This window comes from Grammomys surdaster, unplaced genomic scaffold (assembly GCF_004785775.1).
Source record: "Grammomys surdaster isolate TR1022 unplaced genomic scaffold, NIH_TR_1.0 126028, whole genome shotgun sequence".
In the NCBI taxonomy this organism is placed as follows: Eukaryota; Metazoa; Chordata; class Mammalia; order Rodentia; family Muridae; genus Grammomys; species Grammomys surdaster.
The window spans coordinates 3,139,220-3,166,850 of record NW_021620841.1 but is presented as its reverse complement, the minus strand read 5'-3'; the positions used below and the strand labels follow the sequence as shown (position 1 = coordinate 3,166,850).

General features: G+C 35.8%; 2 protein-coding genes across 18 annotated transcripts in view; one reads left to right on the top strand and one right to left on the bottom strand.

The window, feature by feature from the left end:
- The window catches only part of Acss3 (acyl-CoA synthetase short chain family member 3), a 163,631-nt gene extending 149,982 nt beyond the window's left edge, over window positions 1–13,649 (top strand). The window contains exons 14-16 of the mRNA XM_028754554.1: window positions 9,498–9,597; window positions 9,682–9,857; window positions 10,798–13,649. Coding sequence (XP_028610387.1) covers window positions 9,498–9,597; window positions 9,682–9,857; window positions 10,798–10,866 — 345 coding nt within the window. The 3' untranslated portion in view covers window positions 10,867–13,649. The remainder of the gene's footprint in view (window positions 1–9,497; window positions 9,598–9,681; window positions 9,858–10,797) is intronic.
- Window positions 13,650–15,104: 1,455 nt separating this feature from the next.
- The window catches only part of Ppfia2 (PTPRF interacting protein alpha 2), a 428,942-nt gene continuing 416,415 nt past the window's right edge, over window positions 15,105–27,631 (bottom strand). For 9 of the 17 annotated variants that reach the window (XM_028754580.1, XM_028754581.1, XM_028754582.1 and 6 more), the window contains 3 exons: window positions 25,803–25,871; window positions 19,341–19,500; window positions 15,946–16,076 (listed from right to left, as the gene is read on the bottom strand). In XM_028754580.1, the coding sequence (XP_028610413.1) occupies window positions 16,048–16,076; window positions 19,341–19,500; window positions 25,803–25,871 (258 nt within the window). In that variant the 3' untranslated portion in view covers window positions 15,946–16,047. Of the gene's footprint in view, window positions 16,077–18,057; window positions 18,150–19,340; window positions 19,501–25,802; window positions 25,872–27,631 lie in introns of all 17 variants that reach the window. The other 8 variants (XM_028754574.1, XM_028754576.1, XM_028754578.1 and 5 more) reach the window with 2 other exon arrangements.

Here is a 27,631-nt window from a genome sequence, read left to right as displayed (position 1 = left end):
AAAAGGCAAAGTAGATCTAGTTATTCATTTTTTTTCTATAGAAAAAACTCCAGAATAGTTCTACCATTACATGGGGTAAACAAAGACCAATTCAATGAAGGAGAATGAAGGCTCATGTGATCACCAATTCAGTGGAACAGAATTGGAAGATTTACAAACCCCATTCTTCTTATAATTTTCAGGTTTATCCTCTCTGATGACTCTGCCTGACTTCATGCCAAATTTAAAAACTTACTTTTTTCTTGTACTGGTGACTGTACTTCATCTTCTAGTGTCAGTCAGTGTGATATTTTTGAATTTAAAATATTATAAAACGTCCTAGAATGTACAACCATCATTTTGTATATAATAATATTGTCTTGTTTTTAAATGCTAGCATTTTCTCATAACCTGAAATAGATTTTTTTTTTTTGCTTCAAGTGTTTCAAAATGTTGTCAAATGGTTGTTCTGGTTGCATGAACATTTAATTTTTATTTCTTGCTTCTAGAAGATTAGCACCAAAATTCATATGCGTTTCTTGTAGCCTAACTAATCAAAATATGAGGACACTATTCACATAGCTTCCATCAGCCGATTTTCGCAGTCTCCTTTCTTTTAGAATGAAAACGGTTATATGCAATTATATGTTGTAAATTCTTATGTCTCTACTGATATCTCTCTCACTGTGTGTAACGGCTGAATTTAGACAAGCTGAAATAAGCAGGTAAAGTGAAAAAATAAAGAGACTGGGCCAGAGTTGTTGACTTCCAACAGAAACACTGTTACAGGGTCTTATTAAATATTGTAAGAATAATCTTAGCCCACTAATCTGACATCTCTCTTTATATAAATAAATGATTAACTTTTATTGAATATTTATGCTTAATAAGACCTAATCACTTCATTTCATATCTGACTTATTTTTCCTTAATTTGGAATCTCTTGTAGATTCACTGACCTATTGACATTTTCCCAATAAAAATCTCTTAGAAAATTAATATAAAGTAGGTGCCTGCAAGTCTCTCTTTAGTAATTTTACTGTCTCTTATCAACATTTTACTACTTAGTTTCTAAAAATTTTTGGTGAGGAAGGCTCAGATGTTAATACTTTTAAAAATAGACTCTGACATGTTTTAGCAATCCAAGGCAGTCCCTAGTGGAAGAATTAGAGAAAGGACTGAGGAGCAATGGGATTGCAACCCTTAGGAAGAACAACAATATCAACCAATCAGAACTCCCAGAGCTCCCAGGGACTAAACCACCAACCACAGAGTACACATGGAGGGATGCGTGTCTCCAGGTGCATATGTAGCAGAGGATGGGCTTGTTGGGCATCATTGGGAGGAGGGAGGAGAGGCCCTTGCTCCTGTGAAGGCTGGAAGCCCCAGTGTAGGGGAATTCAAGGTCAGGAAGACAGGAGTCAGTGGGTGGGTCGGGTAACACCTTTACAGAAGCAGGAAAAGGGGGATGGGATAGGGAGTTTCTGAGGGCAGAATCGGGAAAGGGGATAATGTTTAAAATGTAAATAAAGAATATCCAACTATAAAAAGAAATAACTCATAATGTACCTTACATCACATGACTTTTAATCCTATTATACTATAATTTTGTTTGTAAATGACTATAATTTGTGATAACCAGAACTTTTTTTTTATTTTTTTATTGGGTGTTTTATTTACATTTCATATGTTGTCCCCTTATCCCATCCCCCACCCACCCAGGAACCCCCTATCCCCTCACCCCTCCTCCTTCTTCTCTGTGGATGTAACCTCTATCTACCCTCCCACTCCCACCTCCCCACCCTCAAAATTCCCACCCCCTGGGGCGTCCAGCCTTCATGAGGTCAAGGTTCTCTTCTTCCACCTATGCCCAGCAGGGCCCTCCACTCTTACTTATTCAGCTGAAGCCCTGGATCCCTCCCTAAGTGCTCCCAGGCTGGTTGATAACCAGAACTTTATGTTTTGGTGTATTTCAAAAGAATGCAAGGTTCTGAGTGTACTAAAATATTCATTTTTATAGAAGTAATAACTAATTAATGTTTTTAACATGGTAAAAAATACCTATCATTTTTAGTTTTGCTAAATAAATATTTTAATATTTTTGCTATTTAAATTCTTAAATTAAAATATAGTTATATTAGTTCCTTTTTCCTTTTAGTCCCTTTAGCCCATCTTAAATAACATTTTTCAAATCCTTGGCCTATTCTCATATAAATCTATACCATTTCTATCTCCATCTTTTTCTATATTAGTTATCGTTATCTACTTCTCTCTTAATACATATATATCAATATATATCTTTATTTATATATATCAACATCTTTATATTTTATATTACACCTATATAGTATAATATAATAAAATAATAGAATTAGGTTCCACATAAATATATATTTTTACTTCTTGGTCTGTTTAGTATTGTTTGTGTGTATAAGATTTTAGAGCCGTGCACTTGGTACTGGATAACCAATTAGAAGGCTAAATAAAAATTTAAAAGGGTATTAAATTAGTGAACGTGAAATCAGCAGATAGTCTATGGAAAACTACTGTCAGAAACATTTCAGAGAAATTTGTTCTTTCCACTCTTTGTACAAGAAAATGGAGCTGTCACATAGTTTTTATAAATTTAAAAGGACATTATTCTTGCAGATCCCTGAACAAGAAATAGCCTTCTGTGACTACTTAGTAATAAGATCTATTTTAAACAGTGATTAATCTTTCAAAGCCTAGCAAGGAGCTAGAGAACTGAGAAACTTGGAGGAAGTTCAAAGCATTTTCATGAAAATTGTGGCTTAAAATTTCTAATTCAGGGTTAGTATGGCTAGGTGAACAAGAACCAGCATGAGGCCTTTTACTCAGCTTGCTCTTATGCTATAGACAGGGTGCATGGGAAAGAAAGTTGGACTCTCAACCTTCATTCTTTCATTTGTAGCTAAAGTTTCAGGTTGTTAATTAATCCAATAATATCCCTGTCAGTGTGGGAACCACTGTCAACACCGCGCCTGGAAGCATTTCTCCCAGGAAAGGTCAATCTGATCAAGTACACTGTTTTCAACTTGGCAATATATCCTATTATCTTGGAATGATCCTTCTTAAAAAACAAACATAATAGCTGCGTACTGCTATGTCCTCTCTAAAGACACGCCACAATTTCATTTCCACACGTTAAATGACTATTGTATTTAAATAGTGACAAAATTTCTGAGTATATCCCGAGAATCCTAATGAAGAGCCTGAACCTCTCTAAGCATGTAGAATATGTCAGAGGAACTAGAAAAATATCTTCCTCCTTCCTATGGTGGGACCAACAATTGCCCCAGAAAGACATAGAGAATGCTTGATTTGAAATATTTCTTTTAAGATTAAAATAATTATTAAACTATTTTAGTCAAAATGGTATCATTTTCCCCCTTTCCTTTATGCCCCCAACTTCCTCATATGCATCCTCCTCTAACTCCTCTCTTCCCCCTTAAATTCTCATAAATTTGTGACATCTTTTGCTATGATTATTATTGTTACATACAGCTATAATGTGTGTGTGTGTGTGTGTGTGTGTGTAAATGTGAATACAACCTATTGAATCTGTTTAATGTTTCTTGTATGTAAAATTCTTAAGAATGGAACTTCAAAACTTGAGTATCTTTCCTTCAGGACTTAGGATCTTACAAATTCATTAAACCCTATAGAAAACTGGCCATATTTGGAACAGCAATGATAGTTACTTACCAAGAGAGCTGTGTTTTAAGTAGCACTCTTGTCTTACCTCCTTAAATGCAACTTCATTACCAGTGGTTCATTGGCTTCATGTGGAGACAATGCACGGACAGAGCTTTCACTGTCCTCCCCGTGGGATTCTGATTGATTTCTTTGATCACAGATGTTGTCAACAAGCATTTTGATGCTTTTCTCTTAAATTGTCCCTTTAAAACTATCATTTGCCATGCAAATGCCATTAGTAGAACAACTAAGAAAGCCTCTTCTCTTTCTTTCTTAGTGCCTATTGAATGGTTGAATGGCATTATATTTAATCCACTATTATATTGTACTTTAATGCATTATAATGTACTTTATTTAGAGCTGACAGGAGTTTCCAGAAAATGAAACACTGCTATAATGTATTCCAGGGAACTGTGTAATTTATTCACATATTATCCTTGGCTTTTAAAGATAATCAGCAGTTCCCTAACCAGTTCAACATGTGTCTCCATTAAAGATAGAAAAGCGAGGCCACTGAATGGTAATTGTTAAAAAGTACAATGTGGGAAATTTCGGTATTTATATTTGGTTACAAGTATTGTCTAACTAGTTAGACAACCAAATACCTGAAAGAAGTATTCAATCAATGTCCATTGAATAGATGACGTTAGCATTTTACAAACTAAGTTGCAGAGGCTTGGGGCACTATTCAACACTTTTTGCTGATGACCACTAACTCTAGATAACCAAGTAAAATAGTCACTCTTCATTCATCCAATCAAACAGACACTAACTCTCTAGCCTACCAAATCTATATATCACTTGCTCTGGGGTAAGCATTCTTTTATCAAGACTTGCAACCAACTATAGTAACTATGTAAGAAAATCAGGCACTAAGTTATGTCTGTATTTTCAACATGTGGATTTTAAAAGTAAGATTATAAAAATGTGAAGCAGTTTGGAATGTCTACATACAGAGAATGTATTCCTTTCTTCAACACTAATTTGGCATGTATTATTCTCAGCTGTGTACGTAGAAAGAAATACAACCCAGGAGTTCAGAGAAGTGATGCCATCATAACATATATATACAATCAGGACCATGTGAGGTCACACATTGACTCTGTACCAAATGATTTTGTGTTTCTTGAGTGTTCTGAGCGTTTTGAAAAAAAAAAAAAGAAACTGCAGTTTCACTATGGCTTCATAAAAGAAAACAATGAAACAGCAACATCAACAAACAACAGCAGCAACAACAACAACAAAAAAAACCACTTGGATCTTAAAGGTGGCACATTCCTAATGCTGTTGTTGTGTTTTGATTTACCTGGTCTTTCTGGCTTTTTATTCTATGTTGCCAGTTGCTTGTGTGTGTGTGTGTGTGTGTGTGTGTGTGTGTCTGGTATCTGTATGTGTATCTCCATTAGGTGTTGGAGTTTCTTATGTCCTTCAAACTTTCTTCTTGCTACTTTCTTCCTAACTAATGTGATCTACGTCTACAACTTCCATTGTTGTCTTGGCATGGATCACATGTAATTATGATATTCAGACCGTGAATCTTCTCAGATCCCTGTATACAACTCTTCTACTTGGGTGTCTTCAAGGCATCTGAAGAGAACATCTCCATGGTGTTTTTTCCTAAACCAACCAGTTTCTAGCTTAAATCTTGAATCATCTAACCACCTTACAGGGTTTTCCTTAATTTTTCTAGATTATTCACACCACAGATCCAAAGTATTATCACATATTGTCTGTTTTTCTTCATAATTTATGTTTATTTCTACTACCACTGCTTAGTAGGTACTATAATACTCTGAGACTATTGCCGTATCTCAAATGACACCTACCATTATAGTTTGCTATTCTGCATACTGAAATCAAAGTAAGTCTGTGCTTTGCTAAATCTATTCTTTACTATAAAAAGCCAATCTGAAAATGTATCCAGTATGATTCTAATTATATGGGAATTTGGACAGAGCAATAGGATCATTGTTATTAAGGGTTCATGGGAAGAGGTCATGGATGGTAAGGGAGGGGGCAGTTTTAAATGAGCCAGGCTATCCTGTATATTGTACAGTGATGACACACCTCATATAGTTAAAACCTATAGATTACAGCAAAGCTGCACAAGTATGTAGATGGTGGACGAGAGTAATAGTAACATCCAATATTAGTTCTTTTTAATAACAAATATGCCACTTTGGTCCTGGTGTGTCAGAGAGGTTGTGCATATGTGAGGGCACAATCTACATGTGAAGTTTTGACTTTCTGCTTAGTTTATTATAATTTTATGGCTATGGTAAAAAACAATGCTTTAAAATTTCACCCTGACCTTGTGCCTCCTCCTGAAGAAGTTGTTCCATTCTTTCCCACTGTTGCTAAAATAAAAATCGAATCAAGTCCCCTAAACAGCTCCCACTTAGAAGGTAGCTGCTTCTCTCTTCTACTGTTCCCCATTGTCTTTCTCTGCTCTCCAGCCACGCCAACTTCTTTCTCATTTGAAATGATGTGGTAAAGTTTCATTGAGATTTTCTTGCCCCCCCCCCCCATGTGGTAAACATCTACCCTTGTCTTCTTATTGCCATCTGCTAAGGGATGATATTTCTGAGGTACATATCATTGGGTGAGTCTTGCATTTAGATAACACATTTTCTCAGGAGCCATATCTCTTTTATATAAAAATCAAACATACATCTTCTCTGGAGCACTATGCTCCACGAGATGATACTCTGTATTTTTCCTCTATAGTACTGTGGTTTAGAAAGCATCCAATATTTGTTGAATGAATGAATAGAAGATAGAAAAGGCTCTAGGGAATGAGGTTTGTATTAAGATCATTGGCTATTCTCTCTTGTTAGGCATTTGAAAAGCCTGAAATACACATCAATCTCAGAGGAAGACATAAAAGTAAAACACATACAGTTTTATAAATCCCACCTTAGCAGACCATTGAACCACAGGCATGTATGTTTCCTGTGGTAGATCAGTCTGTGACCTAACAAGATAACTGTATCTTCTGTATAACCTAGGGAGCTTGGGGGCACTATACATGGTGGTGCATGCCTTTAATCCCAGCACTCAAAACGAGCAAATCTCAGAGTTCAATGCCAGCCTGGTATACATAAAGAGATGCAAGACATCCAGGGCTACAGAGTGAAAGATTGGGGGGAGAGAAAGAGAGAGAGAGAGAGAGAGAGAGAGAGAGAGAGAGAGAGAGAGAGAGAGAAGAAAAAATGAATAAATTACTCCCTATGGTGGTGATAATCTGTTACTAGGACTACTCTTCCTGGCAAACCTCCCTTAAGTTCTAGAAAATCCTCTCTAGATGGAAGGAGAACCCACTGAATAGATTTCTGTGTCTATACTTCAAAAATAAATTCACTCCTTTTTCTTGGGGTATCCTTGTTAGGTAGGCAGTCCTGAAATGAAGTCAAATGTAGTCAAGGCTTCCCATTAGAGAAAGCCTGTGTGCTTTATGTGTGGTACCCACAGCACATTCTTTGATTTCATTAGTAAACAATTAAGAAGCAACAAGTCCTTTCTTTTCTGGGTAAGCTAAGCATTTTTTTCTTTGTCACCATCAGCCCTGAGTAACAACCATGGGAATCCTAACTGTTCACCTCAGATGTAGTGAAGTTGAACCAGTCAGAAATTTCAGGACAGCAGTTCTGGATCCTCCTCCTCCTCCTCCTCCTCCTCCTCCTCCTCCTCCTCCTCCTCCTTCTCTTCCTCCTCCTCCTCCTTCTTCTTCTTTATTTACATTTCAGATATTATCCCCTTTTCTCAAGGTTGTTTTGATTTGCATTTCCCTGATGACTAAGGATGTTGAACATTTCTTTAGGTGCTTCTCAGCCATTCAAGTTTCCTCACTTGAGAATTCTCTGTCTAGCTCTATACCCCATTTTTTTAATGAGGTTATTTGATTGTCTGGAGACTAATTTCTTGAGTTCTTTGTATATATAGGATATTAGCCCTCTATCAGATGTAGGATTGGTAAAGATCTTTTCCCAATCTGTTGTTTTGTCCTATTGACAGTGTCCTTTGCTTTACAGAAACTTGGCAATTTTATGAGGTCCCATTTGTCAAGTCTTGATCTTAGAGCATAAGCCATTGGTGTTCGGTTTAAGAATTTTTCACCTGTGTCCAAGTATTCAAGGCTCTTCCCCACTTTCTCTTCTATTAGTTTTAGTGTATCTGGTTTTATGTGGAGGTCTTTGATCCACTTGGACTTGAGCTTTTTACATGAGATAAGAATGGATGAATTTGTCTTCTACATGCTAACCTCCAGTTGAACCAGCACCATTTTTTGAAAATGCTGCCTTTTCCCACTGGAAAAACTTAGGGTCTGTATGACATCAGTCCAGTATCATCTGGCTTTTATAGTCTCAGTTGAGAAATCTGATGTAATTCTTACAGGTCTGCCTTTATATGTTACTTGACCTTTTCCCCTTACTGTTTTTAAATATTCTTTCTTTGTTTTGTACCTTTGATGTTTTGATTATTATATGACAGGAGGAATTTCTTTTCTGGTGTAGTCTATTTGGAGTTCTGTAGGTTTCTTGTATGTTCATGGGCATCTCTTTCTTTAGGTTAAGGAAGATTTCTTCTATAATTTTGTTGAAGATATTTACTGGCCCTTTAAGTTGGAAATCTTCACACTCATCTATACCTATTATCCTTAGGATTGATCTTCTCACTGTGTCCTGGATTTCCTGGATATTTTGGGTTTGGAGCTTTTTGCATTTTCTTTACAGTTGTGTCAATGGTTTCCATGGTATCTTCTGTACATGAGATTTTCTATTCTATCTCTTATGTTCTTTTGGTGATACTTGTGTCTATGACTTCTGAGTTCTTTCCTAGGTTTTCTATCTCCAGGGTAGTCTCCTTTTGTGATTTGTTTCTACGTCCATTTTTAGATCCCGGATGGCTTTGTTTAATTCCTTCACCTGTCTGGTTGTATTTTCTTGTAATTCTTTAAGAAATTTTTGTGTTTCCTCTTTAATGGTTTCTACCTGTTTACCTGTGTTCTCCTGTATTTCTTTAAGGTAGTTATTTATGTTCTTCTTAAAGTCCTCCATCATCAACATGAGGAGTAATTTTAAATCTGAATCTTGCTTTTCTGGTGTCATGAAGTATACAGGACTTGCTATGGTGGGTTAGCTGGGTTCTGATGATGCCAGGCAACCTTGGTTTCTGTTGCTTATGTTCTTGCATTTGTCTTTTGCCATCTGGTTATCTCTAGTGCTACCTGCACTCAGTGTCTCTGACTGGAGCCTCTCTCTCCTGTTACCTTGGTTATATCAGAACTCCTTGGAGTTCATCTGTCTCTGTAATTGTGTGATCTTGAGATCCTGGGTAATAGAGCTTCTGGGACTTAGGCTGCCTCTGACATCCTGAAATCTTATGATCCTGTGCATGTTAGAGCCCCTGGGAGTCCATCTTCTTCAACTACTCTAAGTACAGGGGATGGTGTATTCACAGGAGCAGACTAACTAGGAGTCTGCTCCAGCAAAAAGTACCAAGCAAGGGGCAGAAGGGGAGTGGTATCCAGGAGAACGGCGGTTTTGGTGGGTGATGAGTCCTGAATGCCCTAGACTCCCAGCTGCAGCTCTGGGATGTAGGGATGTGGGGAAGGGTTCTTACCCACTGCTCTGAGTATGGTGTTTCCTCTAGGATAGGTCAGGATATGGTATCTTCATGGGAGAAGACCAGCTAGGAGTCTGCCCCAGCAAAACGGACCAAGCGAGGACTGGATTCTTTTTCTTACGAGTTAAGATTATAAGCATATATGTCATCTAACAGCAGGTCTTTTCTCATTACAGTCAGTCCTTTCACATGGCACCGTGGCTGACTGCGCTGTGGTTGGCAAGGAAGATCCCTTGAAAGGTCACGTCCCCCTAGCACTCTGTGTGTTGAAGAAAGGTGAGACTTATTTTTCATCCCTGACTGTTTGGCCATGGACGAGTAGCATTAATTTGGTGCTTAACAGCTCACTTTTCCCCCTAGATATAAATGCAACAGAAGAACAAGTTTTGGAAGAGATTGTGAAACATGTTAGGCAGAGCATTGGCCCCGTGGCTGCTTTTCGAAATGCAGTTTTCGTCAAACAGTTACCCAAAACCAGGTCTGGCAAAATTCCACGGTCTACACTGTCTGCCCTGGTCAATGGCAAGCCTTATAAGGTAAATGATTCAGAATCTTTAATGCTGAGTTCTGAAATAATTCTCACAATTTCTTTGACACCAGGAACACGCTATTAGGTTAAGATTATCAATCATGAATTTTATCTCCACCAAGCCATCTTCACTCTCTGTAAGGAGAGCTTGAGAAAGAAGTACTGGTTAAAATCACGTGCTTTAATCATCAGAACTGTTGTATGAACTTTGCTTTCAGCAATTTTGCAAATTTCAAACAGACTTGCAGAAATCCATTCCTTTGAACTAAATGTACACATTGCTTCATTTCAGTCACTAATGACCATCCATGATGAGAAAGTGAAATGTTTGAGAAGTCTAAAATGTTCTAACCTATCACATCTAATTATTTTTACTATTATGAGAGGAATCATTTTTGGAAAATTTAGACTGATTCAAGTACGTACATATTTCAATGTCAAGGCATGTTATTGGCATGCACATCTTATAATTTCATCAAAAATTTTATATATAATAATAATTATTACTTTCTAACCAATTTTCAGAATAAATAAACAAAAACTTTGGAGAAATATGTAAAAAGACCAACAATTTTGCTAAGCAAACTCTTTCCTTCACCATCCCAAAAGATCAATATTTTAAGCATTTGGCTTAAAGTTCCCTATTTTACAGGTGTTTTATGAAATAATCGGGGGCATATATCCTATTGGGCCTATAATTTTAGCGTTTGAGAGATTTGGGAGGCAGATAAAGAACTCAAGACAGATTTCCTACCCAAGACATTTGAAGCCAACCTGTACCCCCAGAAGACCCTATCTTAAGAAAAATAAATCAAAACAAAGTTAAAACAACAACAACAACAACAACAAAAATGAACAGTAAAACAAAGCATGTCACTATTTGTTGTACAAAGTCACAGTAAAGTTCAAGGGAAGATGTTCATCTGACACTGCCCATTTATTTCCAGGTTACCCCTACAATTGAGGACCCCAGCATTTTTGGTCACATCGAAGAAGTTCTGAAGCAGGCTGTGTGATTTTTGTTTACTATTTTCAATCACTTTGCTTAACTTTCTAGCTGGATTTAAGTCATTTATTTTCTATAAATAAATACTTGAAGAAATGCCTTATCAACTCAAATGTGAGCTGTAGTGTTAAGTCACTCTAGTGGCCCCTGAAAGAGGCTGTACATTGTGTTTCACGTGAGCCAGTTTGTACTGTTTCCTCTTCTCTGTAACATGAATCATTATATGCTATCTAGTGTATTAAGGAACATGTCTTTGGTGTACAGCTTTACAAATTCATGTGCTTTACAAACACATTTTAATCAAGAGTATCTGAACTATAAATGCACTTTCTGGAGATAAATATCAACCACATTTTGATCAATGAAATCAAAGTCAGAATATAGTTTAAAATGTTATCGTGGAGACTCAAATGTAGTTTAATATTTTAAAGGTGACTACCATGCTTTTAGGTAATTATCAATACAGAATAGGTTGCCTAGCAACACAGGACCCAGGGTTGAGCAGCGCTTCTAGGTTGCTTGTTATTGGGTAATGGGGGAGGGGGAGCATGTATCTGGCAGTGAACCTAGACATCCTTCCACCAAATATTTTGAATAGATGAAGACTTTTGGAATCTCCTATCATGGTTGACTCTGGTATCTGGATGACTTCATTTTCCAATGAAATCAAGGGATGACCTCCAAATGGAAAGGTATGACAAGAAAGATGTTACAAGAAATTGGAAAGTTTTCGTCTTCTGCTAAATGTCAATACATTTTCAGAGCCATGTCAATAGCAATTGACACCTCCCTCTCTCTCTCTCTCTCTCTCTCTCTCTCTCTCTCTCTCTCTCCCTCTCTCTCTCTCTCTCTCTTTCTCTCTCTCTCTCCCCCTCTCTCTCTCTCCCTCTTCCTCCCTCTCCCCCCTCTCTCTCCCTTTCTCTCTTTTTTGACTATGATGGATGGTGTGTTTTCTAGGTTGGCCTCACCAATCCTGGTCCTCCTGCCTCTTACTTATATTTGCTGGGGTTAGAAGTGTGTTTTACCATACTTAGGTCCACATTATCATTTATTTTCCTCTTATAAGGGCTGAACCAAGAACCTTGTGCATGTTAAGTAAGCACCCTTCCTCTGAGCTGTACCACTGGTGCTCAATGAATTTATGATGGTTCTTGAGGTGCATATCCCAACAAGTGATTTTAAGAACAATATACAGCCTTAAATACTAGAAATTATATGCTCCATCAAGGCTGCAGTTCTCTCAGATTCCAAAGAAATATGGCTCAGGAGAGAGGCTATACTAAAAAGAGCCTCTGGTTTTCAAGAAAACCCAAACACTTACTTTTATTGAAAGTTTTAATTTGAATTTGAATAAATATTAAATAATCTAAAAATTATGGTCTAATATATATTTCTGTCTACACTTCTATGAAACAATGGAGCATTTTCAAAAATGGAAATAAGTCTTCACTAAGTTTATAGAAATATATCCATTTACTAGAATAGAAATAAATAGTTTATTAACGAACTTAGAGTTCTACATGTGTTATTTTTTAGAATGTACACTTAAATTCAAAATGTATACTGTGTTCATTGAATCTCTGAGAGTTCTTGGATTATTTCTCAATTTTTCATTTTCTTTGGAAATGTTATGAAGAGCACATTGTCTTCATAGAAGATAGTCTAAATAGATGAAATACAGATAAGAAACAACATATTAGACTTTACTGGTCACAAAAGTATGGATATCCTACATAAAGCTCTCGTTTTTGGCTGTTTTGGTCTGTGCCTAACAGATAATTACAAATACAAGAAATATAGTTGAGAATTAACAGATTGCAACTTGCTTGTCATAAACATTATCTATCTATCTATCTATCTATCTATCTATCTATCTATCTATCTATCTATCTATCTTATATAAAGGCTTCGTTTTAGGCTACTTTGGGCTGAAGATTGGATGATAAATGGCTTCTCAAAGGGAAGTTTTATTGATCAAACTACCTTCTTTATTAGTAACATTGAAAACGTATCTTTTATCATCTTTAATTATTTTGGTGTTCTGAATTAAACCAACTGACATTTTGTAACTCAAAGTTCTTGAGTTTCTTGAATTATTCATTGCATTTTTACATTTTACCCATTATCACAACTGTGGGGATTACAAATCAATACTTTTTAATATGTTAACATTAAAATACAGTTCATCACTTTCTCAACATGAATCAGGTACTTTAACTAAGTTTGTCATTTTCTTATTTGCCAGTTATAAACTCAGGCAGATCTAAGAATTGAGTAAAGTTTTTATCTTTGGACCATTTGTAGATTTTACTTTTTATCAGATCAGCAAGTAAGCATGGGCTATTTTCCAGTAGAGAGAATCTTAAAAAATAAATAAATAAAATGGACAAAACAAATGAACAAGCATACAAACAAAACACAGTTTTTCACACATGAGAAGAAACTGTTTTTCTTATGTTTCAATGAGGAAATTCATCTCGCCTGCAGACTAGAGGCAGTGACCACTCTGTGGTGCTAAAATTGAAGTCATCAGACTGCTTAAAAATTTGGGAGAAAATTAAAGAATGGTATATTTTAACATCTCACCATAAGGTTTTTGTTTTGTTTTGTTTGTGAAATTACATCTAAAAATATTTTGAATTGAATGTGTCTTTAATAGTAATGATATAATCCAAGAAATGTGACCATACTTACATTTACCTTGTTGACTTCTCTGTGATCTTGTATTTTGTGAAATTTTTAAATTTGTAAGACACTTGGAAAATGAAAATAAAAGTATCTTTAATGTTTAAAGAGTGTGACAATTTATTTTTCCTCATAAAAATACACTAACTAGCTAAAAGTGAAATTTGTTTTATACCTCAAAAGGTTGTTTTACTTAAATAAATTTGTATTTGAAAGGGCTTGGTGTGGTATTCTAAAGTGTTTGAATTCCTGACATTGATGGTTAAAGGGAAAAAACCAAAACCAAAACCAAAAACCAAAACACCAAGAAATATAGTTGACTAAATTTATCTTATATATGCAAGCATATTTTACATAATTCTCGAGGAAAGTAATTTGATACTTTGTATCATACTATTAGGACCTACGACAGATTGTCAGTATTTTGTATGTAATTTCTAAAAAGAAGAAACTGTCTTTGGTGACGGCATGAGTGGTTTATGTAATTGGATATTGATTATTCTCCAAAAGCGCCTGGCCAGGGTAATGCTGGGTGCAAAGTGCTCAGGTCACTGAAATATGCCCTCTTATGTGTTCCCAGAAGTAGCATCTTGCTCCATTTCTTTCGTCAATGAGGTGAGAGGTTTTCTCTAGTACAGGCTTCCGACCATGCCATTCTACCTCAAAGCATGCAGACTGCAGGTTCTTGAGATGGGCCATCAAATGCCGTGGGACAAAATGCAATGTTCTTCCCTAGAAGTTAATTATCACAAGGATTTCACTACTACAGCTATGCAAAACTATGTGTCACACGGGTATATAAATATGAGTATAAATCTTTCTGCCACACGGCTATCAGAGTTTCTGTCTTCTATTTTATTTAGATGAATCAAAAGTCTCCATGTTCTGTCACATTGTTTTCACTCAAGCAACTTTTTTCTTTTTAAATCCAAATCACTTCTATCAGCTGGTTTAGACCTCCCTCTAGTGGCAGACTCGATTTTGAATAAAGTTGCATTGGAAATTGTTGAATAATTTTCTTTGTAATTCAAATAAGTTGTTAAAGTGTTATACTACTAGAAAACAAAGCTTAAGCAGGAAACTGGAAGCATTATTTTTTTTATTGATAATGGAGAGGGTTTCTGTTACCATTACCTTTTGATTGAATCTGTTCAACAAAAATAGACATCGAAACAAATGTACGTGCAAATATAACGAATTAAAATACAAAAAAATAAATAAATAATTTACTAATGACGGGTCTTGCATTTAATAAGACCAAGCAGCAGGAAAACAGCAGTTAGATCAATGGTATTATTAAATAGGTTTCACTTTGAAATCTCCCATATCAATAAAGAATAAACAACAGTGACACCACCTAATAAAGCCACAAGGAAGAGATTACTCATCTTTACTTTTTATACACTATATACGTTAATCATTCTGTCTTTATTTCCTCTGATGAAAGTGAATTCAGGGAAGTCACAAAAAAATGGTTATTTCAGCTAAAGGCTTTTGATATCAGACTTGAGTCTGGTTAATGCCCTGTTAACAGTGATTTTAAAAACGGGGGGTTTTGCCCCTCCACACTACCCCCAGTGGAAATGGACCTCAGACATGTCGTCAATGGCTGACATTCTCTGTCCAGTGCTGGCTGGAAGTTCAGGGTCTTTGAATGAACATGTAGTTGTGTGTGTGTGTGTGTGTGTGTGTGTGTGTGTGTGTGTATTTGTCTGTGTATTTGTCTGTGTGTGTGTGCATGTGTGTGTGTGTGTGTGTGTGTCTTGGTCCACAGGCAACAAGATTAGGTAATGGTTTTCTTAATATAAATTGTTAAAATCATTGCATTTGACTCTTGTAAACAGTTTGGTTTTGTTTTCTTTTGAAACAGGTTGAGCCATCACAGTGCTTTTGTAAGGAGAGAGAGAGAGAGTATCACATCCCTGATTGCCTTTAAAGGTCATTTTGAGCTCCAGGTTAAATCACATGATCAGAGGCAGGTGTTCAGCTTTAAGGTTTGACAGACTTGAAGGAGAAGCATGTTGAAGCATGAAACACACTTCTAAGAAACATATTCATTGACTGTTACAATTCAAAAACTGTATAAATGGTGGAATGGTAAAATACAAACAGTACTTAGAATTGTTCAATGTTTGCACTCGAGACTCCATGAACCATATATTTTATTTTTTTAAAAAAATCATATTTATATCCATTTACAGAAGACTTACACATTAAAAAGAAATGATACACAGCAATACGTAAATGCCTATTATATTACAACATGAAAAAACAGTGGTTCCATCTCATAAAAGCATCAGATGTACAGAAGTTATGATGTGGATGATGCTCTTTTATCAGATGATGTAAGCATTTTATTACAATCATAGTAAACTAATCAAACTCAATACCCAACTCCCCCCAGAGTCACTTATTTAATGTTTGGTAAACCGTTACTTATAATATTCCTTTAGAATTCAGTCTTCACGACGGCTTCTCCGTTTGTCTTCTTAGGCTGTAGTGCACTTTAGGTTGTGTAGACTGAAAAGATGACATCTGAAAAGGGGACATACAGCATGAGTTCACTGCCAACTCCCAGCCAATGGATCCCACACCTTTGTTTGGCATGTACCTCTATGAAGCTTGAACAGGCCTGTCCTCGAACCCCAGTGCAAGGAAAGGTTTTGAGGATGTATCTTATAGTAGATAGTGTGACATGTACTACTCTCCACTCACTTGTTTGTTTGTTTATTTATTTATTTATTTTCAGGAGCATTAAGTAGACTTTGTTGATCTTCAGAGAAAGTATGGGTGTACTAGAAACACATCCTATAACATGGAAGCATGCCTTCTGAAATTTTTTTTAGGTTGCTAATTATTAAACTGGGTTGAGCTTGGCATAGTCCATAGAATAGGTTTATATTCTAGTTCATATTTTTTAGAGTTTTTAAAACGATGCTTTTCTCTGATCATGATAGAACATTAAACAGCATATTTTGATGTCTCTGTATAAGCAATATGTATTACACCATAGATTTCAGCCATGACATCACACGGAAAAATCTCACCTTATTACTGACACAATAGAGTAATAATATAAAGTATGTTTAGGCTTATTTTCATAACATCTATTTTAATTTCTTACCAAACTAAAAATAAAGTTTGCCTTTGATTATCCTATTAATATTTTTATTCCATTTAATGGTTAAAAACTAAAAAAAAATATGAACTAGAATAACATGCAGGAAAATATAGTGCAAGATAAATTCTACTCATGAGTCTAAAGCTAAGCAGCAAGCACTACTGAACATATTAGTCATTTATGAACTAGTAAATTATTGTTTCTGAAAAAATTATTATGTGTTGAATCTGTAAACAGTATTTTGAAAAGTCTCTTATTTAGCCAAATGATTATATATTGTAGGCTATGACTAATGAGACCAAATTGTATTTCACAAAAATGTTTATATTATTGTACCATTTTGAGAAATCAAATTATTTTTCTGAGTGTTTTTTTTTTGTTTTCTGTTTTCTTAATTAGTGACCCATGTAAGGCAGCATATCAGCACCATTGTTAGTCCTTCAAGAACAATAATATGTTGTGCATAGATGTTGATTCAAGGCAATAAGTAAATAGCACAGAGGTTGCATCTCTACTGTTTTCTTCTCTCATCTCTGGGCACAAATACAGTTGAAAAATATTTGCTTCCAAATATCAGGTCATTGATTATGATAGTATGGTACATCCAAATTCTGGGTTAATGTATTTTTCATAAAATTTAAATTTATATATATATCAAAAATTTTATATATATATATATATATATATATATATATATATATATATATATATATATGAAAGTTTTAATATAAAATTTCATGTTATATTGATATAGAGATATTTTCCACTGATTAGCATTTCCTTATAAATGTCATAGCTTCTATCTGTATAACATAGTTTTATGCAATTTCTATTTCTAATTCTTATAATTTTTGTTTCTATGTTATATTTCCCATGTTCTTAAAATTTATACTAAATTTCAGCAAATATAAATCATAATGATCGAAAGTATGATGTTGAGATTTCAATATTTTCCACTTTGTTGTTAATATTAATCCACATCTAATTTCCTGTGTCTTGCACTATTTGGCTGTGAACTTGCACAAATGTCTATTGCTCTATTTTGATGTCCTTCTAAGACAGGCACTTGAGATCTGTTACTATTTTCAAATGCCAGACTCTTACTAATAAAACTTTATGGAGTCAAAATAAAATGCCCCTGAAAGCAATATTGCTTAGCAACCCATCAGTGTGGAATGACTAAGTGACAGGTCTGCAACAGGCAGACGAAGAAACACAGAAGACAGGTAATGATAGGAAACGCTAGGTGAAGAGTTACAGTTTCAAGATTCTTCGAGGGGAGAATCACCTCTGCATGGCTAGGCCATACCAAAGGGCACGGACTATATTGACTAGACTCTGTAAATCCCATCTTTCTGTTGGTTTGTTGTTGGCCAGCCAAGAGAAACTACTCACAGCAGGTCAGTGCTGCCTCCTTTGAGTGACTTGTCAACATGAGTATGTGCGAACAGTGGAGTTGTCTAACCTCTGCAGTCTTGATGAAGCAACTGCAAATGAGAAAAGGGCTTTAGAGGTTCTCAGATCATAGATGAGAGAGATTGATTTTTCTCTGAGTAAAGGGATCCTGAGGATATTAGTAGACTGTCTTGTCTCAGACAGAAGCCACTCAACGTTCCTCTCCTCGAGACCCAGAGACTAATGAAAATTTACCCGAGTGCAATTCAGCTGAGCTCTCCACTTGCTGTGTATTCCTCCTTAGATGAAATCTGTTGCAAAGCACCTCCCAAGGGTGAGCCTGCTTTTGTTGTAAAGATTACTCTCAGAGAGCACAGTTTTGTGGATTGTGTTGTTTTCCTCTATGTATTGGCAAACTTCTATGCTAATTTCAGTCATGTTAAATTATTCATGAGCCTGCTAACAAGTTCCAAAATCTTAACAAGCTAAAAAAAAAAATGTAGATCAAAGACCACATTTTATGCTCAAGATGAATTTTAATTGCCATAACAGCTTGAAAAGAAATGAAGATTCTGGATTATTATCTTAATAATAAGAGGAAGACTATTTTTCTTTAATGCATACCAAACAGAAATAATTTGTGGATTTCTATTACTATTTCTAAATTGTCTCTCCAGAATGGCCGTTTCCTTTTGTGAAAGATGTATCAAAAGTCTAATGTCCACAGAAGGAGATATGATTGGTAAATCACTCTTGGCTTTGTGTTTGTTTAATTCTCTTCTCATGAGTGTGCTTGTTTCTTTAAGGCTTTCTGGCTTGGTCAGAGATAAACATGTCTGGTGAATCTGAATTTGAAAGATACAATATAAAATTTGTAATAGTTCTACATATAAAAGAGTCAGCTACAGTAAATTTCCATATCTAGTGTTATTTGAATTCAAATCCAACCTCCATTTTAGATTGAATATTCATTTTTGAAATAGAAGAGTAAAGAAATACAAATCATGAAGATGTATGTTGTTTTTTTCTAGATGTGGACATTAGTGGAGTTATTTTTGGGGGGGGATGTAATTTATTTTTCAAACGCATATCAAGTGTCATGGATTCATGCGTTGGTAATTTTCAAATGGTCTTCTTCTTGATAAAAGCAAAGTAAATTTCAAGCAAAGCAAACTAATTTAAGAAAAAAATCAGTTCTAGAAGGGTCTGCAAAGTTGAAGAATTGCATAGCTTTGTCTAGACAAGATTTTTACTTCACAAACAGAAATGTAAAACTACTGTACCATCTGTCGTCATTTTTCTGGACTGGCCAGACGTTGTGGTCAACCTGAATCCAGCTGGTAATGTTTCTGAGGATCCAGGCATCATGCTGATTCCATGAACTTCACGAGGAGGGAACTGCCTCCGCCAGGTTGATCCGCGTCTGAAATTCTTGTCATCACTCTGCCAGTACAGAGGTAGAATTTGATGTCATGAAAACAAATAAAGCTATAGTACATAAATCTGTGTGCTTAGGAACTCGTGATAGAGTTTATTTACATTCAATCTGTCAAATACACATAGGCATGCTTTTCTTCACCTAGAACCCCTCTGGTGATTCCGGATTGAGATAGTAAATATGACAGAAATGTGGGATTTAAAAAAAAATAGGATTTCTAATCTAAAGTTTGTCACCATTAAACATTCTTGAAACTATAAAATACTAAAGGTTTTCTATCAAAATGGATCATTGGGTTTATTTTGTTATACATCGTGCTAGTTTTTCATTATGAGATGATATACTTAATTGTATTAGTTGGTACATAGAATAGAAAGGATGTTAATAATCAATAAATATCACTTTCATGTACCCAAGAGTTAGATAGTATGCAAAATCTATATTTGAGACACTCTGGTTAACATATGATACCATGGGCTATAATCTGAATAAGAAATATTGGTCTTGAAATTTGTGAGACTTTCCGGTGATTCCAAATTAACTGGAATTCCTGAAAACCTTTGTAGCCTAGGCTTCACCCTTTCAATTAACACACTTGATTTTAAGGTGATGCTGAAATGAAAAAATAACTCTAGTTAATAAATATTACATGCACTCTTTCTGGTTACCCTTCAGAACTTGGTGAAAAGATCCTATTGCTGAAAACACCAGATATAAGAGCCATAAAATTTGGTGAATAAAAATCAGAATTCTTCTAGAAACTTCATCCCTATTGACTAGCTTTTACAGTTCTATAATGTACTGGAAAAGAAAAATAATTATCAGTCATTCTTATACAGCTGGAAAACCTGTGGGTTGGAAGGATGATTGGTCCAACAAAATATGCTCTGTGGTGGACCTCACATTATAAGAGTAAACCACTTTCAGATTTAATTTAAGGTCAGCTCCATAAGACAGGACTCATACTTAAATTCATTTTCATGGCCAAGAACATGTGGCTAAACAGAATACAGTTCTTAAGAGAGACCTTACTTATAACCTATTATACTGGTAAAGGGATATAGCGTTATCCTGACTCCTGACGACTTGACAGTGTGCCTATAAATTTGTATAGATCTCAAATCTCATTAGAGAAACTCTTTTTTGCAGTTGTTTGTGATACACCTAGAGGTGTTCACATGGTCAAGGTGCACAAAATAATAAAAAGTCTTATGTTGGACATCTGCATCGCACCCCATCGTCCTCCCAAGGCTCAGGGACCATCATGGAAGAAAGAGTAGAAGGATCATAAGAGCCAGAGGTGGTAGACGACTACATGGAAGTTGTGCTCTACGCACAGTGGGGCAGCTGTACAAATGAACTCACAGTGGTTGTGATTGCAGGCCAGAGACCTGAGCAAGCTCATACTAGACAGAATTCCAGTCTGGAGGAGGAAGTGATGCTAAATCCCCACCTATGTCTTAGGAGCTATTGATAACTGATAGTTTTCTCTAAAGTTATGGCCCCTGGGTGTGTGGTCCCTCTTTGGCTAGCCATGCTCCCAATAGTATATACTCAGCATTAATTGGGTTCTGTGTGTTTACAACAAACAAGCAAACACACGAGTGAGTATCCAAAGCTGAGATATGTAGGGGATTTGGGGGAACATTTAGGGGAGGAGAAAGCATAATTAACATATAGTATATGAAGTTTTCAATAAAGACAGAAATGTAATTCTGGTCACCAATTCTGGTGTATTTCAAGGAAATAACCACTTTCATCTTTCTGCACACACAAAGTTCCTATTCAAAAGGCAATTATTTTCCTTTGAATTAGTGAGCCGAAACATGTAATTCACCATTTTCTTTATGTTGATTTCTAGCAAGTGTACAAATCATTCCACATAGATCTTACCTTCTTAGATCACCAGGACACAGACCCTGAAGCTAAGCAGCCACATGTGTAGTAAACTGAGTATTGACTCACTAAGGTAGCAGAGAAGGATGGGCTGTGAACAAACCCATCTTTAACAGCAGAACAGGAAGAACGGGTAACTGAGTGTACTATGAGAGAGCATCGGTTTGATAAATGAACAGAATACTTCTGAAACATGCTGCAGAGGTCTCCACTTGGAGTCATCGTTTTTGCTGTTAAGGTGGGTTTTTCTCATTTTCCCTTGTCTGACATGTGATCTATACTGTGCAAAGGGGCACACTTCTCTATAGCAGTGTGCAGGGCTAGGAGGTTAGCATGAGCCTCTGTGCATGTAGTTTTTGGTTTAGACTCTGTCATGCAAATAGAGACCATAAAAACCAAGGCAATCCTAGTCGGTTAACATCAGGCTCTGCTCAGAGGGTCAGGACCCAGGACTCAGGGCATAAGGCATCTGATACAGGTGTCAGAGAATAGCGTTCTTGGGCTAGAAGTTTGGAAAATTTTAAACACACTGGTAAAAATGAGAGACCTGCTGCTCCATGTTTTGATCCGATTGGCAGCCTTCCTTCAACAAGACATCTGCCATTTACTTTGCTACCTCATTTTACTTTAGTCTGATGTCAGGAAATAATTGACAGTATTGATTTCAACCGGTTTTGGTTCTCTATGAACAATATAACATATCTCATATAGATCGTCAATTTAATTACCACTGAAGGTCTATTTTGGAGAAAGAATAAATAATTTGGATATTAATCAGGATTAACACCTCTATTGTCAATACCTAAATTTTGTTTATATTTGGTAACCATTTTTTAAAATTTAAATGATATATACTACATCAAAAATGATTTTGTTTGACATCATCCCACACCTTAGATACTCGCAGATCGATAAAATATATTATGCCCTCTCCGACTTCTAGATTTTAGGAGAAATTGTGTTCAAGTTAAAATTTATCAATTACACAAAACCCTATCTGACATTTTAAAAATGTATGACTCTTTTTATTAATTATTTATTCTATTTATTCACATCCCAAATGTTGCCTCCATCCCTATTTCTCTTGTAGAGTTCCATAGTACTTCTTTAATATGCATTCTTTAAGTCAGTGAGTGAACATCTCAATTATGATACTCGTCTACTGTTCTTTTACCATTCAAAGGAGCTACTGCAGTAAAACAACAAATACTCTAGTAGCAATAACTTATGAGTCTTCAAGAGATAAAGTTAAAATACACCTTTTTAAAAAAAATTTAAAAATCTGACTTTTTCTGTATATGGGTTTGCTTGTGTACAGTGCCTGCAGAAGCCAAAAAAGTATGTCAGATGTCCTGGAGCTGGTGGGACAGATGGTTATAAATTGCCTGATATGGGCTCTTGGAACTGATCTATGCGTGGTTCTCTGAAAGAACAGTGCATGTTATTAACAATGGAGCTATCTATCTAGCCCCCAAAGGTTTCTTTTACATTGAAGTCAAACTCTTAGATACACATTAGAACTTTTCAAATTATTTCTACAGAATATACATGTGGTCAACAGAAATGCAGAAGTGAGTTCACTACAGTTAAGGCAAGTTGCTTATTTAGACTTGTTCGTATACAAAAACCAGACAGTTTGCTGTCATTTAGCCTTGTGTTGTTACTTTGAGTGTGTACATGGGTATGGTATATATGTGTGTGTTTGCACATACACATGTACACTTATGCATGAAGGCCAGATTTTTTATCATTAACCTTATTATTTATTTATTTATTTATTTATTTATGGTATTTTCACTATCCCTGAAGATTATTGACTCAACTAGTTTGGCTGGCAAACTACAGCCATTCATTTGTCTCAGCTACCCAATGCAAGAAACCATAGATGTTTGGTATCTTGCCTTGTCTTATATATTGGTAATGGAAATTTACACTTAATTCTCCACACTGAATGACAAGCACTTACTGTCTAAGCTACCTACTTAGCATTTTAACTGTGTTTTAGAAATTTATACATAATCCTGCTTGGGCAAGATTATTAATCTAGGAGTTGGTTAGGGTTACATTTATAAGGTTCTCAAATTATTTTTGCACAAGATGACATGGGCTTTTAACAGCAAGGTCACCTGCCTTGTTCATTTAGATATAGAATTATTGCTATATTTTCTGATATTTCAAGTTAACTCTAATTTGATTCATCTCTGTGGAACTGGATTGGACATAAGATCTAGCATTTTTGAAACTGAAGAAGGGAACTCAATTGAGGTGTAGTTCTGAAGGAAGAAACTGAGATGGAGACAGCGCTGTTTCTTGATTTCAGGAGTCAGTCTTCCACAGAGAGCAATGCTACATTCACTCCTCAGCAGTTCATGGAGCTATTACAGCACTTTGAGAAAGACCCTGACCCTGATGAGGAGACTCTGGAGGCTGTGGCTGAGGAGTTCACAATGACCAAAAGAGATGTTGAGCTTTGGTTCCTATATCAAGGGCATGCAGTGGAGCTCCAGAAGTTGTACAAGGCCCACAAATCTGAACTGGAGTCAAGGGGAATCACCTTTCTATCTCTAATTGGCAGAAGCTCTGGGCCTGGCCTTGGAATTAATTTAATTTACTTCAGGGAGAAGGAATGGGAGAGGTACACTGTACACATAGGCTTCTGCAAAGCAGTTTTCCCAGAATTCCACTAAACTCCCAGAAGCTTTGGAAGCCTTGAGAGTCTCACAGTCTCTTCTGGGTACCAAAGAAGAGATGGCAAATCACAGGATCTCTGACTCCCTAGCATATCTGCCATATGCTCTTCTTGTTAATGATTTTTCAACTTTCTTGTTGGGACAAGAGCCTGTTGGGTTTTATGTCTATCGATGGTACATTAATAATAAACCAAGCTATTCCCACAGGGTGAAAAAAAAAGATCTAGCATTTTCTAGGTTCACCCTCTACACTGACCTACACACATTTTCAGAATAAAATGTGTTTCCAACAGCTGCTTTTATGGTTAAAAAACGTCAGTACTATCCACAGGAATTATACAACACTGTTTTCTATCCCAAGATTTCATTTTTAGTTCTTCCATAAAAATATATTACTTAAAAATGTCAAAAAGGGATATTTTAAGCATCTTTCAATTGTAGAGATTGTAAATCTTCATTGCATTCAAACATTTCAGGTATCTTCTTACATACTCCTTGTTCTCCAAATCACTTAAGTGTCTGTTTACTATGCTCTGGGCTTCTTGTGTTTAATTTAATCATCATAGCCAATGATTTTCAAGATGCTCTCTATTTTGAAGAAACCCCAACATCTCCATATAAAACTATACATTTTTCCAATTCAATTGAAACAAATTTTCTCCACTTTTATACTCTGAAGCTGAAGATTTCATGATGTTGAGAAAATAAGCATGTTCCTTTCTTAAAAGTCAACTTATCAATACTAGTATATTAATGGTTTATAATAAAAAAAACTCTGTTTCTTGAAACCTTATGGTCAACACACACACACACACACACACACACACACACACACACACACAAGTCTTACTTTAAGTTACTTTTCAATGTCTAAATATCAAAATAAGAACATTCATGAATCTTAGTCCTAAATAAAAAGTCAAAACTAAGAAATATAACTTAAAATTAAGGAACAAGAGAGAAACTTTCTAGATGCTATACCTAGAACTTCCTCATTGGCAAGCACGGTTCCTTCAAAGCACAGATGTGTTGTCATTATTCCTGTCTGCTCTCAGGAACGTCTTTACAAGTTAAAATATAATTACATCATTTCTCCAACCCCATATTTTTTTTTAACCTACAACCCATCCCATGCTCTAACTCTCAAATTCATGGCTTCCTCATTATTTTTAAGATTATAAAGACAATTACATTTCTTTATCTCTGCTTCTAAAACCTTCCTAATACCCTTCTTTGCTCTCTTTCTTTTTTTTTTTTTTTTTTTTTTGGTTTTTCGAGACAGGGTTTCTCTGTATAGCCCTGGCTGTCCTAGAACTCACTCTGTAGACCAGGCTGGCCTCGAACTCAGAAATCTGTCTGCCTCTGTCTCCCAAGTGCTGGGATTAAAGGCGTGCACCACCACTTTGCTCTCTTTCAAATTCATGGGTTTTTTAAAATCCATTGTTATTATATGCATCTATGTGTGTACATATGGATTCCTACATATAAGCTGGTGAGTCTCTATGTTGGGTTTTAAGTCTATCGATGGTACATTAATAATAAACCTAGCTATTCCCATGGGGGGGAAGATATAGTATTTGATTCAATGATATCAAATATAATATAAATATATTGAGATCTATGATTTCAGGATTGACTATTTTATACTGGGACAGTCAATCAGTGGCTCTTTCTCTGGGAGGCCATTCTAAGATAATTCAGAGTGAGAGGTAACAACTTACTTCATCCAGTCGCCGCTCAGTTCCCAGGGCCAAGAGGTTATTGTACTCGCGTTCAAGAATCTGCCTTGCCTGTAAACATCAAGTAAAACATACTATCACTGAAGTTACATTTTATCATAAAAAACCATAAAAGTTTTATTTATATGAAGATGTTTTATAAAACATGCTTTAGTTATAAGATCTTAAGTTTTTATAATCCTCTGTTTTGCCGTTGAATTTTGTGGTTGTTCTTGTGTTCTGTAGACTATAGATATACCCTTGTAGGAATGGTTATAGCCAAGAAGCTTTTACTTCAAATGTTTATTTTATTTCAATTGAGTATCTTATTTAAACTTAAAAATGCTAAACACAGAATAAAGTTGCTTTGCATTGGATTTTATCAACCTTAACAGTCGATCAGAAATTCAAACTAGATTTTTTTGTGCTGCTTGTTTGCTTGTTTAGTTGTTTTTTTTCTCTTACTTTTTTTTTTTTGAGACAAATTGAAGACTCTAGCCCAGACTTGCTTTGAACTAGTGGTCCCCATGCCTCAGCCACCAAATTGATGGAATTATATTATACAGCACCATGCCCCGTTGAAGCTTCACATATTTAAGGTTTCCTGTGCTGTATCTCTTAAAATGTTATTTTATGGACTGTAAAGCAGATTGGAGGTATTTTAGCTTGTGTGGAACTCTGCTGAATCATACAATTCCCCAGATTTAGGGATCACTGGAACACTCAGTTAATGTAAGTATAATTAAATATATAAAGAGAAGGACTCTCCCTTAGAGAGGCAGAGATTGCTGGCCGTCACTCACAGACGTTGTCTTGGGGATGCACAGTATTCAGGTAGGAGGCTATGCCACACAAACTCCAACTCTCTGCTTTTCTAATTTTAAGATTTTATTTAGATATCAATTCATTACCTTATAATTACAATTACAGTATCAGAAACAAATCATGACTAGATTAAATGGGACAACCTACGTGCAGAGAGATATATGCACAAAATCTCAGACAAATGTCATATTTGAGCTCACAGAATTTGAATGTAGGCCTGTGGTTAAGAGTAGAGAGAAGAAGGACTGAAAGAAAGGTACTCAGTGGGCACAAAGTCAGAAGGAAGCAAAGAGTCAGAACAATTGCAGCTAACCATAATACATTTTGCACTACTAAAGCTAGAAGAAATATTCTAATTTCTTTCTGACATATCTTATCTATAGCCCTGGCTGGCTAAGAATTCACTGCTTAGACCTTGGTGTAAAGGCAAGATATGCCTGTTCTTTTTCTTGAGTACAAGGATTAAAGTATGTGCCACCATGCCTGGCTGCTTTGAAAGTTTTTACCATAATAAAATGAAAATGAGAAACTATATGTATTGACTGGTTTTGTGTGTCAACTTGACACAAGCTGGAATTATCACATAGAAAGGAGCCTCCCTTGAGGAAATGCTTCCATGAGATCCAGCTGTAAGGCATTTTCTCAATTAGTGATCAAGGGTAGGAAGGTCTCATTGTGGGTGGTAATCTTGGGTTCTATAAGAAAGCAAGCTGAGCAAGCCAGAGGAAGCAAGCCAGTAAGTAACATCCCTCCAAAGCCTCTGCATCAGCTCCTGCTTCCTGACCTGTGTGAGTTCCAGTCCTGACTTCCTTTGGTGATGAACAGCAATGTGGAAATGTAATCTGAATAAATCCTTTCTTGCTTCATGGTCATGATGTTTGTGCAGGAATAGAAACCCTGACTAAGACACTATATATGTCTAATTGAACTGAAACAGTACTCTGTTAAATATATACATACATATACATATACATATACATATACATATACATATACATATACATATA